The sequence below is a fragment of the Temnothorax nylanderi genome, unplaced genomic scaffold (assembly GCF_030848795.1).
Source record: "Temnothorax nylanderi isolate EJ_2023f unplaced genomic scaffold, tnyl_v1.0 TNYL_tig0156_pilon, whole genome shotgun sequence".
NCBI classification, from domain to species: Eukaryota; Metazoa; Arthropoda; class Insecta; order Hymenoptera; family Formicidae; genus Temnothorax; species Temnothorax nylanderi.
Genome location: NW_027249218.1, coordinates 179011 through 194866, shown reverse-complemented (window position 1 = coordinate 194866; position 15856 = coordinate 179011). Strand labels below are relative to the sequence as shown.

The 15856-nt window shown below is 38.6% G+C and overlaps 1 protein-coding gene across 4 annotated transcripts in view; it reads right to left on the bottom strand.

Annotated features, from left to right (window-relative positions):
• Cher (filamin protein cher) overlaps positions 1–15856 on the bottom strand; it is a 56295-nt gene that overhangs the window by 30683 nt on the left and 9756 nt on the right. Inside the window, exons 4-13 of one of the 4 annotated variants that reach the window (XM_071715190.1) lie at positions 8179–8522; positions 7385–7512; positions 7013–7027; positions 6277–6415; positions 5322–5606; positions 4888–5204; positions 4155–4581; positions 3690–3905; positions 3024–3411; positions 250–819 (exon numbers count right to left, since the gene is read on the bottom strand). In XM_071715190.1, coding sequence (XP_071571291.1) covers positions 250–819; positions 3024–3411; positions 3690–3905; positions 4155–4581; positions 4888–5204; positions 5322–5606; positions 6277–6415; positions 7013–7027; positions 7385–7512; positions 8179–8522 — 2829 coding nt within the window. The remainder of the gene's footprint in view (positions 1–249; positions 820–3023; positions 3412–3689; positions 3906–4154; positions 4582–4887; positions 5205–5321; positions 5607–6276; positions 6416–7012; positions 7028–7384; positions 7513–8178; positions 8523–15856) is intronic. The other 3 variants (XM_071715192.1, XM_071715191.1, XM_071715193.1) reach the window with 3 other exon arrangements.

Genomic DNA, 15856 nt, shown 5'->3' with positions numbered 1-15856 from the left:
ACATGCATCGCTACGTCAACGTATGCATCTCGGAATGATCATCGGGATTTTCTAATGACTTTCTATATTGACAAGTAAAGAATTCATTCTACATGCACGAATATTGAACAGTATTGTCCATCCCTACAAAATCCCGAGACGCATTACGAGACTGATCGCGCAAATCAGAGACGAGCAAGTCACAATAATACTCTTTCTCTCAATTTCCAATCGCAAAACGATTTCCGTGCTGACGTTCCTTAACGGTACCGTGTGGCTGGATGCCGCTGCCGCTGACTTTGATCTTGGAAAGGTCCGCGTCCGGCACGACGATGGCCTGGAAGGGCGAGCCCGGCACGTGCTGCTCGTTGAAGGTGATGTTGATGCCGTAGTCGCCGGCCTCGGTGGGCAGGTAGGCGACGGAGCAGGTGCCATCGCCGTTGTCCCGGCAATTAATCGCGGCCTCGCAGGGACCCTCGACGGTGACGCCAAGGCCACCTTGACCGGCGCCGCGCGTGTCGATCACGAACTCGGCCGGCTTGTTCACCACGCCGTGGGAGAGACCGGGTCCCGAGGCGCGCACCTTGCCCGGATCGGAGCCGTGGACGCAGGTCAGCCGGTACGGCTGTTTCGAGATAGGCTCGCCACCGAAGCTGATGGCCAGCAGGTACTCGCCCAGCTCGGTGGGCGTGAAGTTGACCAGGTAGCCCTCGTGGGTCGGCACCACGTGCGCCTTGACGCGATTGCCGGACGGGGCTGTGATCGCCACCTGGAAGTCCGCCGCCCTGCCCGCCTCCTGCGTTATCACGCGGAACTGCTGCAGGCTGTTCACCGGGGCCGCTGCGAGGACGTTTGCGGTTTCTCGTGGTGAGCCGCGATGCGTCTTTCGCTTGTGCTTGCGCGACGGGACGACGGCCCGCGAGCCGGCGAACGGACGTCGCGCCGTCTTTTGCTGGTGAAATCGCGGTCGATGCTCGTCGAAGAGAGGATCGACGATTACGAGGGATTGAATTAATAAGGATGAACTGAACGTCAGAGATGTGCGAATCAAGGATTTTTCGTGTCGGATCGAATCGAATCGAATGAAATATAATTTGTAATTAACAATATAATTATTATCAGATTGAATTTTAACACAAATAAGAAACTATTTTAATGTGGAAAAATAATATTAATTATATAATATAAGTTCTTTTTAAAGCAAAACATATTTAAATATTTAATATAAAACTAATAAAAAAAATACTTTATTTAATGTCGCAGTAACTGAAACAATTAGGCGAAAAATCATAGATAAATTATTAAAATACTCTAATGTAGTATCCAATAACATACATAGAAATTAAAATAAAATAATATAGTTTATTTTATCAATACTAATAGCTTACTATTTTTTTTATGCATATTAAAACTTTTATTTACAATTTGATAGGATTACAAAAGGCATGTCAAGAATTGGAAATAAACTATTTGACTGCCATACTTAGCCACTCAGTGAGTGGTTATAATACTGGATAGCCTCACTGAACGCACCTATTAATATGATCGTACTCTTGCTTATCAACTGGAAATATGATTTTATAAAATTGACAATGTATATGATTCGTATTCGATCCATCTAGATTCGAAATTTTCGAATAGTTCGAATCATAGAAGTTCGAATTCGAATAGTTCGCACATCTCTACTGAATGTACAAAAACTTGAAGAATTCGAGTGATTAATTATAATACGCAGTTTACGGGCCAACACTCACCAGCAAGTACGGCCGGACGTTCGTCGCGCAAAGTTATCATAACTGTTAGATCTCAAATACTGGATGTGCATCGAGTTTGTGAGAGAAAGCCACATACATAAGCCCACAATGCGCGTGTAAATTAGGCAGAGCGTATTCCAAAATAGGAGGATCTCCCGCGATTAACGAAACACTGATAACGTGGTCTTAGCTAAAAGTGCATTCAGTTACAACGTGTATATTATTCAGCGTGCAAAAATAATTATTTATTTTTACAAAAAATTGTATATTGATTTCTTGAACGCTACTGCTATTTGCTTATTTTTAGAATTTTATCGTGACGCGCTCAATGCGACGGAGCTGCTGCCTTCCTGCGTGTGGAGGGCTCCAGGTAAAGTTATGTGGAAGACGCAACTCGTAAAGCACCGAAATGCAATATTTTTAGAATATACGAAACGCGATAGGGTGTGCGTGTCAACTGTGAGAAATCCGCGAGCGCCGCTATAAATAAGTCATCGGTTCGCGCTCCAGCGGAATATCTAGCCGCGGGGAGACCTTGGCAACGCTATATTTCGATAATCTAGGCTAGATACACGCATCGTCCACGCTACACGGTAGCGTCCCGAATGATCCCCGAAAAGAATATATCGGCTGTATGCCGTGAAAATTATTCTTCTCAATGATCGCTGGAAAGAGCGTGATTTGGCGCGACTTATTTTCGAGCTAACGCATTTATCTAAATGCAAGCTCTTACTAATTGCACTTATTAATCCTCATCTAATCGCGTTTAACAAGTTATCAAATTAAAAGATAATAAACATAAAATTTTTAGATTTTTACTACGGGAGAATTATTTCATTCAAACCAAATGCGATATAACGATAGATAAATGTTCTTGATTATCTCTTGTTAATAGTCTACACTGTTACATGTAATATTAATTATTAATTAGGTTTATTTATAAATTCAGTTCTAATAATTTAAAAGAAGTAAAATAATATATATATATATATATTTTTTTTTTTACTTATATATTGTTAAAATTATAATTATAATGAAATACTACTAATCGATCAAACATGTCGTCAGGTTTATAACTTCAAACGACGAGATATTATGCCAAAGAACATTCAACCATTGTCCCAATTTCGTAGGACGAGATGCTGCGTATAATATTTTGATTCGAGCATATCTACGATTAGTGACGCATTTATCAGATGATTAAATCTGATTTTATTTTAAATAAACCGATAGTGTGTGGTAATCGAAATATTAGGCGGTACTTGAAGAATATTCGATAATTATACTCACTTGGTTCCAGGCCGTCCACTTTGACCTTGGACACATCCACATGAGGCTGTACGTTAACTTTAATGGGACACTGGGGTACTTTCAGACCGCCATAGTTGAGATTCACCGTATAGTTTCCCGGTTGGGGCGGCATGTAGTCCACGACGTATGTGCCATCCTCATTATCCGTCAGCGAAATTGGAAGTTCCCGACCTTCGGGGCTCAGCATTTTGACATCCAATTTACCGGGGCCAGCCTCGCGACAGTCGACGTTGAAATGTGTCGGAATGTTCGATTTCACATCTTTCTCAAGACCGGGACCGAAAGCGGAGACCATGGCGGGATTCAAGGGCGAAGCTATCTTAACTCTATACGGAGATTTCTTCGTGGCCACTCCGCCATAGTTCACCTGAAAAAAGATATTTTTAAGAAATCGAAATAAGTTGGCACTACGGTCATGCTTTCGCAGAATATTTAAACAAAGTTTTATGCAATGCTCTATGTATCTGTTTTAATTTGGATGGAAGTATCCAATATAAATCCAAATTTCGTCGGTTTTATTCTGCTAAGAAGTCTCACATTGACTACTTTCATTTTTTCTGATTAAAAAATAGCATGTTATTCTAAGGAATCAACGAGCAGCGAAAATGCAATTCAAGGTTTTCGAAGCCAATATTCTGGTCGTACCATCACAACATGCTGGGAACTAGATGTAGGTGTATAATGCGCTTGGACAGTGCCATCCCGCTTGTCTTCTAATCTGAGCGGAACGTCTCTTCCAAGAGCATCCTGGATGGCGACTTCTAGAGCCGCTTGACCAGCTTTTCTCGCATCCACCGTAAAGTGCGTCGGTTTATCTCTGGCAACACCTTCTGGCTGAATTCCTGGTCCATGAACTTCAACCTACAAAGTACAATCGATACTGTATTTCTTTCACCGGTCGAGTTAATAAAAGCAATATATTATTACTAATTTGATTAATATTGAATTTATTGGATGTAAAAAGTTGGAAAATCTTATGTTTTTCATTACTATAAGATGTTCTAGAATATAAGCAAAAGTAGGTATATATAAAAATATACATGGAAAATTTATACATGTATACAGATTATATAAAGAAATATTAATAGTAAAATAAAAACTCGAGTTTACCTTTTCCGAATCGAAGTCGGCCTTTGGTGAAATAGTCGCGATATAAGGCGATTTGGGGATATCCTCGTTATCGCAGAGGATGTGGACCGCGTACTGGCCCGGCGCGGTGGGCAGGTAAGAAACATCGGCGGTTCCATCGCCATTATCGTTGCATTCTATCTTTGCTTTGGACGGGCCTTCGATGGAGAAACCAAGGGCGCCGGTCTCACCGTTTGTGTCTACTGTAAATTTCGCTGGTTGGCCGACGACGCCGGTGTGCAGACCCGGTCCGAAAGCCCTGATGTTGGACTCCTTGTAAGGACCCACATTGACCTCGAAGGGCGACTTGGGAATCTCTTTGCCGCCATACGTGATCATTACTACGTGGCGACCTTCCTTGATCGGTGTATAGTGGCATTTGTAAGTCGTAGCGTCGGTTTTGGACATTCTAAAATAATTTAATGCAATATCGTTAATGAAATCGATGATTGAATTTAAAGCAAAAACGTCTGACACAAGATATTTCAACACTTGCTCCATTTCATATTTTTCCTTTTTTTTTTCAAATTTAAACAGACAAAATTTTGATAATTTTATTTACAATTCTCGTTTCTCATTAACGTTTAAAAAGTTATATGAAAGTGTAATAAAATATATAAAAATAATAAATGTGACATAAACCAAGAAGTAAAATGTTAAAAGTAACAAAGTATTCTTGAATGACAGTTTTTTATTGAATATAGCAAGGACTTACTGCACTGGTCGATTGATGCCTCCCGGGCCGATTACGCGAATGTCCGGTACACCCTCACCAGCGTCCTTAGTGAGAACGACGAAGTCGGCGATGTCCTGGACACGGACGCCAGTAGGCAACAACCCTCGTCCATACGCTTTGCATTTCTTCGCGTCGGAAACCGGCGCGATGTTGACGCCAATTGGACTTCCGGGTATAGGTTTGCCGGCGAAGAAAACATTGACGGAATGTATACCTGTCACTGGCGACACGTACTCACATCTCCAGACGTCTGGCGAAGTCTGACGCAGCTTTGCCGGCACCGTGGTTTTGCTACCCTGCAAGTTAAATTACATATAAAAATATTTTACACGGAATAACAAGATTTATCATAATGATATTTTATTCTGTTATTTAGTAATGACGCGTAACGAACGATGCGGATCATTTTTTACCTGCGGATCCAGGATGATAACTTCCGGCACTCCACGACCGGCGTCCTTCGTAAAGATGTCGAAGAAGGTAGGTCTGTTCACGACGACTCCCTCCGGTTGCAGACCCGGCCCGCTCGCCGTGACTTTGTTCGGATCACCAGCGTGTCCCTCAACATTAACAGTGTACGGACTCTTCGGGATCTCCCTGCCGGCGAACAGCACCTTCACTTTGTGCGGACCCTCTGTCTTCGGAGTATACGAGACCGAGTATGTCAGGTTCCTGTCCTTGTTGAATCTGATATCGACCTTGAAAACACAATCGAGTCGGCATCATCAGGATATAATACGAGGAATAAAAATGGCGTTCGTTCAACTTGTTCGCGTTCATATCGCGTGAATGCTCGTGCATTCAGATAATACGTAATAGTCACGCGGTACACAAATAGCTATTGCATCACACGTGTCCACGTCCTGTGGCGTAATTATTCCGATTGTGATAAGCATCTTCCGACTTCCGCGCTCGACAATACATGCCATTAGCACATACCTATTTAGTTAATATTAAAACGGCATATGGATTTGACTTGCAGAAAATTTTTCTAATCTATCTCTAGTAAATTAAAAGACTGCCTCTTCTCTCAGTAAAATCTTTTACCTTTAATCTTGGTCATATAATTAAGTAAATTAAAATACTATTGAAGATAAAGTATTATTGGAATAAACTGAAGAAATTGATTATTGTTAATAGATTTATTAGTAACTTTAACTTTTCTAATTGCTACAAATATAATTTCATATAATCCTTATTTCATAAGTTTAATTAAAAGAAATTCCCATCTCGGACGCATCAAAAGAATGTAGAAAACTATTCCAAATTTGTGAAAACAATTTACACAGCTTGGACAAATGTTTTAAGACAAACTATCCAAAGATTTTGTATTTGAAAATTGTATCGAACATCATTCGATAGACTTACCGGTAGTTTGTTTCCTTTGGGATCATCGACGATGACGTCAACGTTACCCTTGCCGGCGGAGAAGGTTTCCACGGTGAAATTGGCGGGTGCGCCGACGATTGGGCCGGTTGGTTCTATACCGGGGCCATAAGCGCGCACTCTGCACAAGAAAATACAGTTAGAAAAGATAATTTGTAAGCTATCAGCCAGTGGCCGCGACATCGTTACATCAATACGTTAAGTAAATCCATTTGCCAGACGGTTACAAGCGGTTGCTTTGTGCCACGACGATTGCGCGATCATTTGCCTCGATCTTTTCGAAAACAAAAATTTGCAAGCGCGCGACACGTTCTGCAGACTTGCGATCACTCACTATCCGGTTAGTTCAATTCGGACCTCCGTGAAACTTTCACGTGTGTACACGTACAAAGAGATTAATTATAATGGTATTACATTAAGCTTTGAGAAAAAAGAAAGATCTATCTATCCGCAAAAACTCGGAAAGGTATAAAATCATTGCACCATACTAATCAAACTCTCTCGCTCGTTTCCTCTTGAGGAAATTTGCAAACCGTGTATTCGCTAATCGCGCACTACGCAGGTTTATTTACTCTATCAAGCGTTTTACGTACATATACAACGTATAAAAAAATGATTAGGAGCGTTGTGGGTTAAGAGATAGATCTCATCAAGGCGGCGGACATTAATTGCGCAAAAACCGTTATACGTCACAATACATGATCAATGCGCGACTTACCGCGGCGGTGGGATGCTGCGACCGAGAAATGAAATAAATTGATTAATTAATCACAATCACCACATCAGAGATCTACACGCGCACTTTGTTTCGCACATTTCTACTAACAACCGTATGCCGAAACAGAAAAAAAAAGATCATTTACGATTATTTCAGATCACTCTTAGATGATCGCAATCATAATAAACAGCACCGATTGTAGCATTTTTCATGAGCAATATAATAATAGGATACGAAAAAAATCATATAATAAAGTATTCAAAATAAAGGAAATTGTTTGCAATAAATAACATTGCAAAAAAGTAAATACATAATACGAAACACGTTCTCGTGATAACGTTTTAAGAGATACAAAGCTGTTTTTATTCCTACCTGTTTGGATTCGTTCGGGCGCGCAAAGGGGCACCTGATTTTAATTTTGCGCTCGGGTATTGCGACAGGTATGTCATCATCGACATCTCGTCGATGTTAGGGTTCACCATCTCTTCGGGTTTAATGAGCTGTAATGAAAATGACGTAATTCGTGAGACGCTTCTTAACCGTGAAATTAAAAATTATTTTTTATTTTCCTTAATATTTATTGGTTATAGCGATAAATATAACCATATGCTTCAGTGATCGAATTGGTAAAGACGCCCGTCACGGATTGGAGAGAGGTCCAGGTTCGAACTCTGGCTGAGATGGCATTTTTCGCAATAAATTCTTCACAGTGATTTAAAAGGATGCTTATTAGCATAAAAATATTAAATCGATTCGAATTTATTGTCCCATCAAATGACTGTACTTCAAAACCGACAAATAATCGGCGCAATTTGAGTGGAAAAAAGTATATAAAATCACACAGATATTTTAGACACAATCAACCAGAAGATTACCAAACCGAAAATGGCATATCTCTATTTATTTGGAAAAATTAATTTATCGGTACTTATACATCTTTTTACGCCGTACATGTTAACTAATTGGTTCTTTCCATAGATAATCTTCAATTAAAATTATGATCCATCAAAGTAAGTCAAGTTTAATAACGTTTTGAAAAGTTACCATACATGTAATTGGTAAAATTAATATGAATTCGATATAAGTGTGATCAATCCAAATCTTTCCTTATTTCGAATAGAACTTAAAGTCAAATGAAATATATAATATATAATATATCGGCGAACCTGAGGAATATTGAGCCAGTCGTCAGCGAGACCCATTGCTTCGGACGCGTTCTGGATCGCATCTTTCGGGTTCCAGTCCTGCCAATCCGGGCAAAGGCCGGGCGCGACCGCGTCGACGAGCGCACCTACCGCGCGGCCGTCGTTCCAATCGGAAGTAAAGTTCGTGATCGGTAGATCCGGCACCTTCGACTGGATCCAGTGCATCAGCCTCTGCTTCGGGGTAGCGCCTTTGTCCTCGCCGTCGTCGCCTTCCCACATAGGCATAGAGATCGAGTAGTGAAGGATCAAGGTCCATATTAGACCGAGGATCAACTTCAATTTACAGTCTACGATGTCCGAAGAGTCTGTGAAATTAAGAGAAAAGATTAATATTCGGCGTATAAGCAAGCTCTTTATATTATAAACTATATATATTTGATTACTGGATAGATGTCGAATTGGCCGCGATTCAAGAGTTTTTATTAGAGATGTGCGAACTATTCGATTCGAATTTCTATTATTCGAATCCGAACTGTGCGATTTATATTAAATATTTAAATATGTTTTTTGCTTTAAAAAGAATTTGTATTATACATATAATTAATATTGTTTTTCCACATTAAAATATTCTCTTATTATCTACGTGTTAAAATTCAATTTAATAATAATTATATTGTTAATTAAAAATTACATTTCAACGATTCGTTTCAAATAAAATGTTGTCAATTCGATTCAATTCAAATTCGAAAGAGGAAATAAAATTCGATTCGATTTGATTCAAAAATCCTTTTAATTCACACATAAGTGTTATGTTTACAAATCTTTCTCCTCACGTTCTCGGAAATTATTATTCGCGAGAGATTAAATTTACTATCATGAATAATGTGTGTAAAAATTCCTTTTTATTTTAATAGATAAGTTCACATAAAGAGATCTCCCACTTTAAAGTTGCATGCATTATTTCAAATCTAAATACGCGGTGAATAATAATATGATTTATAAAAATGCAACTTCCTCGAAATTTATTATTCATGAGTGAGTAACTTCCTTTCTTTCGCGAAGAGATTTCATCGAGTTCTCCTTCCCGTTGCGTAAAGTCTTATTATTCATCCGTAGATCGATCACCGCTCAATTATCCGACATGAGTAAGATCGAGTGGGCGTTATTATAAGAGAAATATTTCACCACGATGCATTTATGGAATCGAGATGATGCGTTCTTTCACAATGCGCGTCTCGAAGCGACGCGCTAACGAAAAAGCGCGTTGCGTGTTTGCGCAATGAAATTGTGCTAATAGATATCCTCGACGCGCATGATTCATTTGTTGAGCGATCGCCAAATGTCTGAATAACTGCAGAATCTAAATTTTGTCTAGAATGGTATCAATTATATGGTTGGTAAACTTCTGGCAAAGTTGTGTTCGTCAGAATAAAAAAGATTAAAATCAAATGACACGTATTATAACACGTATTATTAACGTGCGGAAACGCGGAAGCAACAAGTCGAGGTGAACAATTTGGTTTTCTTCGAACAGTCATCTTTGATACAAAGATCTCGTTTGCTAATCTTAGGAGAGAACTAATACTTTTGATCTCAGTCGAAGTGACCAACTCGTAAATAAATTGGCAGTGATGTTCAACCACGCACAATGGAAACAAAATGCATGTTTTTCTTAATGTGAGATATAGACAATGAAAGGTTTTAGTCTGTCAATCGTACGATAAAAATCTCTAAGATTAATCAGCATAATTGTAATTTACATAAATATAGCCAGTGACATCTTTTTATTGCATAACTTTTGCGGATACGCTGATAGTTTAAGCATGCACGCAGTTCCGCGCGTAACAGCTGCGAGAGTCTCGGCGCGTCATTCACCTTCTTGACATACCCTTCACGAAGGTAAGAAAGAGCTCTCGCGATCGTTGTAGATCTCTTATTAAGAATAACGCTGAAGATGCACTCGGTCGCTCGAATTTAGTCGGATCCGACCCGCCGCGGTTATTTCTGTTGTCCGCCGGCACTCGACATTGTCCCGCCGTCGATGAAGTTCGCGCGTTGTTCGCACGACGGGGGGGAATCGCCTCTCGTCGCCATCGGTGACGATTCATCCGGACTATTTTCAGCAATTACCGAGAGCTAACCAGTGATGTCACAAAAACGTAGTTAGCGCCGTGACACGCGAGTCGGCCAAGCGCCAGCTAATTCACCCGTGATGACCAAGCGTCCGAGATTCTCGGACATTCGGTCTTCCGCTCACCTCACAGTTTCCTCGTGACAAACAATAAATCGAATAGAGACCAACTTCCCTATATCTGTACCTTAGAGGTAAAGAATCGTATCTCCATTATCATGAATTCAGAGAAAATAAGGTTTAAAGTTTTAAATAGGAAAATAATATAATATTTTTTTAGATATAAAATAAAAGTAACGCTTTGATTTATTAAGTTTTTAATAAAGTAATTTAACTGACATGTTTAATATCACAACTGTCAATAACACGTGTTGTACGTGGTTTAAAAATTAGACACTATAACAATTTTTAATATGACTTTTCCTAAACATTGTATCTTAGGAATTAGTAATAATAGACATAAGACGCTTTACCATTATACATATAATTTAAACTCCTATTATATTGAAAAATGTATGGACTCCATTTTGACAAAAACTGGAGATACTAAAACGATTCATTACCTCTAAAGATACAGAGATATCGGAACTAAATAGTTTTCTAAAATCTCTAGAGATAAGAACAATATTATTCCTTTTATGGTACATTATCTACTATAAGAATAATACTTGAATATTATTCTTAATATTTAGGTCTACATTTATAATATTATATTACATAAGGCAGGGCTTTCAAAATTCGATTGTTGACATATTTTAATAATATTTAGGTCTACATCTCCAATGTATAAAAGAAAGAACAATACCCTGTCGTGCCTTGTAATGTTGCCAAGCAACGCAATGAATAATATGCGTAAAAAAAAACGAGAGTGAAACGTAAGATCCTGTCCTTTTGTTTGAAGACTCGAAATGGATACCCATTGTCGAGCCTCTCCTTCGAGTCGCATTTTACTCAGCCGCAATGCAAAAGTGCATTCGTATATATACATATACTTACGGACGAGCTGTAGAGAAAGTATCCAGTACGCAAATGACATAAAATTTTACTGTGATAAGATAAACAGAAAATCCGATAAGTTTAATGCTATATTGTTATTTTATTCGAAGGTATAATTAATTTCATCGCAAATCTCTCTTAAATTATTTGTAACTTTAGTCAGTTGAGTCTTGATTATTGCCATACGTAAGACGCAAAAATCTTGAAAACTTTGTAATGGAACGCCAATAGGATTGGATGGATCTGTGAAAGAAATCTTTTCCGTACATATTTTCCAAGTGTTGCTTTTCCGTAAGCAATAATTCACTTGTCACCGACGCATCTTAACGAGCAATAAAGCTGGAGAAGCCAATTGCATTCCTTTTGGTATTAGGTAATGGACATGTTTGCTTTCAATGCTATAGATGCTATAGATCTTCATAAGGAATGATTCTTACAGTGAGATACGATCTTTCTCGTACCAATTACTTGTGGTGTAAGAAACGTAGAAAATAAGGTACCTACGGTTTTTCGTATTATTTCATATTATATCAATTTTCGTAACAAAATTGTTAAAAATCTGTTGTAAAATTTCGTGACTTAACATCATCTTAACAGTAATGAAATAATGAGTAACTAAACGACATGATAATCATTAACATCTTGTTGTTAGCGATTATAAATGCGTCAAAAAAGAAGAAGGCGAGAACATAGATATACTAATAAAAAATTAATTCACGGGATTGTCATTTATATGTCAAGAACTTTCCGTAATACTATTTTTGAAAATGTCGACATTGCAGTAAGATCGGCATTCAATTTCAATGATTGGACAAATTTTAATAACACCCATATGTGCAAATGAACGCAACAGGTGAATCTTTATTAAGAAAACACGCAGCTGTAAGTACGGATTTCAGTGTTAATAGAATGAATAGCCAGCCAAATATTTTACTTTCTCGAGATATAAAGTGACACTGTCATACGAATATTTGCTATATAGTCACAGTCTTACACTATTAATAGCATAATGTACCTCTACATCTACCAAAAAATTATATCACGGAGAAGTCACGTCGCGATTGATTAACGGGTTATTTTCCAGTATTTGACGAGTCAATAAAAAGAAAAATAATTTAAAAATCAAGCAAGTATATATGAGCGGTCACCTTAAACTTCATGTTGTTCGCGGAACGGCAGTGAAAATTTATTTCCTCGTCGCATTAACGAGACGACTGTTCGAGCGTTCGCTCGTCGTGAATAGCGAGCTTCAAAGTTGAATTCGGTATGATGTAACGTACAGTCTAGTCCCCATCATAAATATACAACATCGTCGCGGAATCCTGAAATCTCCCAACAGGAAGATTCCGAACCGAAGGTTCCGAGAACCCGCGAGGATCGCTCTTAAAAAAAAGAAAGAAAAAAAAGAAACGATCAGAATTCGCGGGTCCAGAAACGGGCCATCTTTATTACTCTTTCATCTGGCCGACGCGGTAGCCGGAGTGATCTATTCTCGGCTCGGGAATCTTTGTTGTGTAAAACAAGACTCTGAAACGAATTCTTCGCGAGCGCCGTTTCCGGCGGTAGGTGCTTGGATTAGAGAAGAGGAACGAGCAGGCCAGGGAAGAACGCGAATCGGAATAGAGCGCACAAACTTTGCTATTTCCAAACTTTAAAGTGCAGAGTATAGAACTATAGAGGAATGAACGAATAGAGAAATTGGATCGCAAATCGCGCAGAGAAGGTGCATAGGTATTTCTGTATTGGAAAATTGATCTCGCAATAATTAATTCAATTATTCCTCGCACATTCAATTATCTCGACTTGGAGCCATTAAAGGTAATTTAATAATTATAACAACTAAATGGAGAATTACGCGGCGTTGACTGCTTCTTTATGTTAAAAGTACGTGGAATTTTATAAATAGCTCCACATATATCTTTAAGAGCTACGAGGGCCACGTTGAGTCACTCTCGTTATTCTAACGTGCAATTAAAAGACTGTACTGATTGTGAATATCGCAACATACACTTGTCCATGCGTGACGTTTTCAACGACACGTTTTCTACGGCGAGTTTAGACGATGACGTCACTGGCTCTCGAGAGATTACCTCACTGAACGGAGAGGATGCCTGGTCAGATCTTCGCCAAAGCGACCTTCTTTTCACAATCGTCAAGGTGCGCGATCAACGTCTGTCAACGAAATTGCATCTCAAATGCGAATTTAATGTTCTACGATTAGATATAATTCCAGTACAGTTCAGAATAATACATTTCGTTTATTTTAACTTGTCATATTAACAATTTGTATTCACACAATATGAATTTATATCAGTATTTATTCATATTATTTGTTTGGTTCACATATGAAACAGTCACAGAGTACTTTAATAAAATATTTACGTTTAGCTCACAGCTAGAATATAATATTTTATTAAAGCTCACAGCTAGAATATAATATTTGCGATTTGTCGTGCAGTTGTGTTGGACGTTACAAAAGTTGTGACGTTTACAAAGTACATAAAAATAAAGAAGGCAAGCGAAGAAAACTGACACATAACTCAGGGCTCAATATTTACCTTCTAGCGAGGAATTTTTCATAGGCACGTGAAAATGTGGCAGGCAAATACATTTCGGCAATCGTCGGAAGTCCGAGTTGACGCGCGCGAAGATACACTCTCGCGCGATTACACATGGAGGATAGTCGTTTAATGTCAAGGTTGCGTTTGAGAGTGAAAGTAATCGTTGCCAATACACCGTAAATTAAGCGCGGAAATACTGTAATTACTTAAGCATCATCGTCGTTCATGTTTCTTCATGTTTATGATTTCCCATTGGGAAAAAAATTTCGTCAAAGAGCAACACTTTATGAATCTTTTAATAATATTGATTGATAAATTATCTACAATCTAAGCTCAAATTTAATACATAAAAATTTATAATGTTTTGCTCGTTTTAAAGAAATTTAAACTTTAATTGAAATAGTGACATGGACTTATTAATTAATTAATAAATAATTAAATTTTAAATTTTCCTTTTCTATAATTTATTAAGTAAATTGTACATGCTCTAAATTATTCTTATAGCACCAGATCACATTTTTCTATCACAAAATTTTTCAAAATTTCTCCCTTTCGTATAAATCCTTTATATATAAAAATCCTCGAAATATTAATATCTATTAATTACTTCATCACATTAATGTTCCAAAGAGTTAACTTGCGATAAAACAGAATCGAAAAGATGCCGAGAATCATTTCCGTTCGACAATAGAGATGCATATTTGACTAGCGGAGAAGAGAGGGAGAGAGACGAGAATTGGTCACATAATAAACGCGAGGAAAGAAGTCCGAGGTACCAAGGTGAGCTTGACCTTCACCCGGTCTACATGGTCCCGCCTACTTTCCTTCTTTTGCTCCTTGGTGGGCCCCGCGGGACATGTCCCGAGCCCGAGCCTGTTTCACGGTGCCCCTCGCGTAATAGCGCGAGCGTGGCTTCCGCTGATATTTGATAACCGGGCGGCTTTAATACCACGGTCCAGCGATTACGTCTTAAGGACCACGAGAGTGCGATGGACGAACACCGGGCACATTAGTCTTCTGACTAGCGAGGCGAACTTTTTGCAATAGATCTCGAGTACCGTGAGCGAGAGAGAATTCTCACCATGCACGCCGAACGTCCGGGTTCCATTAGTACAAGATGAGAATTGAAGAAATGGATGAAACGGGCCATTTTTTAAAGCGTCGATCAATTCTACTTTCGCTTCTCATCGGTTGGAAGTTTTCGTCGTCTATATAGTAGGGGAGACCGGGGCTAGACTGTTAGTTTTTTTTCAGTGCCGATTTTTAACAACAAAATAAATAATTGTAGTTAAATGTGGTATACCACTGTAAAGAGTAAATCTTTAGCTACAAAATTTATACAGGAAATTTTTATCTACGTCGCTTTGTTTAACCGGTATAGAGCAAAAACGACAACGGTGCAAAAATTGAAATCTCAAAAATGCCGGGGTTGAACCGCCACCTCCCCGGGATAAATCAGTTTCAGGTTTGATCGCCCATGAAATATTAGATATCTACACTGGATTCGTGTTCAGCATGCATTACTCTTTATAATCAGCATGCATTTATAATCACGTACCTCGAGATTTGGAGAGCAAATATTATTGCAGACATTACAAAATTTCCACGCGCAGAAAATTTCACTTTTCACCACGAAAACACGTTTGCCTCCGTAAAAATCATAACACGGCAGGTAACCTGCCGAAACTCCGTTGGTCACATGGGTACCATAAGCAGCGTTTACAATGTTAATAGCGAGTTCGCACAATATACAGGTTCCGAGATATTTGATTTGGCGGATTTACCCCGTTAGCGGTCTAGCCCCGGTCTCCCCTATACGTAGATATATATTGAAGAGAACTTAAAATTTTTAAGCTTTATATTATCAAAATTAATTTTGAATCATTTTATCTTATCTTTTCATAGACAAACTTCTCTCTTTATGTATCAAAGTTAGTATAGCATTCGTAAAAGGAGATAGATGCCATTAATAATAATATATTAATTTTAATTATTTTATCTTATCTTTTCA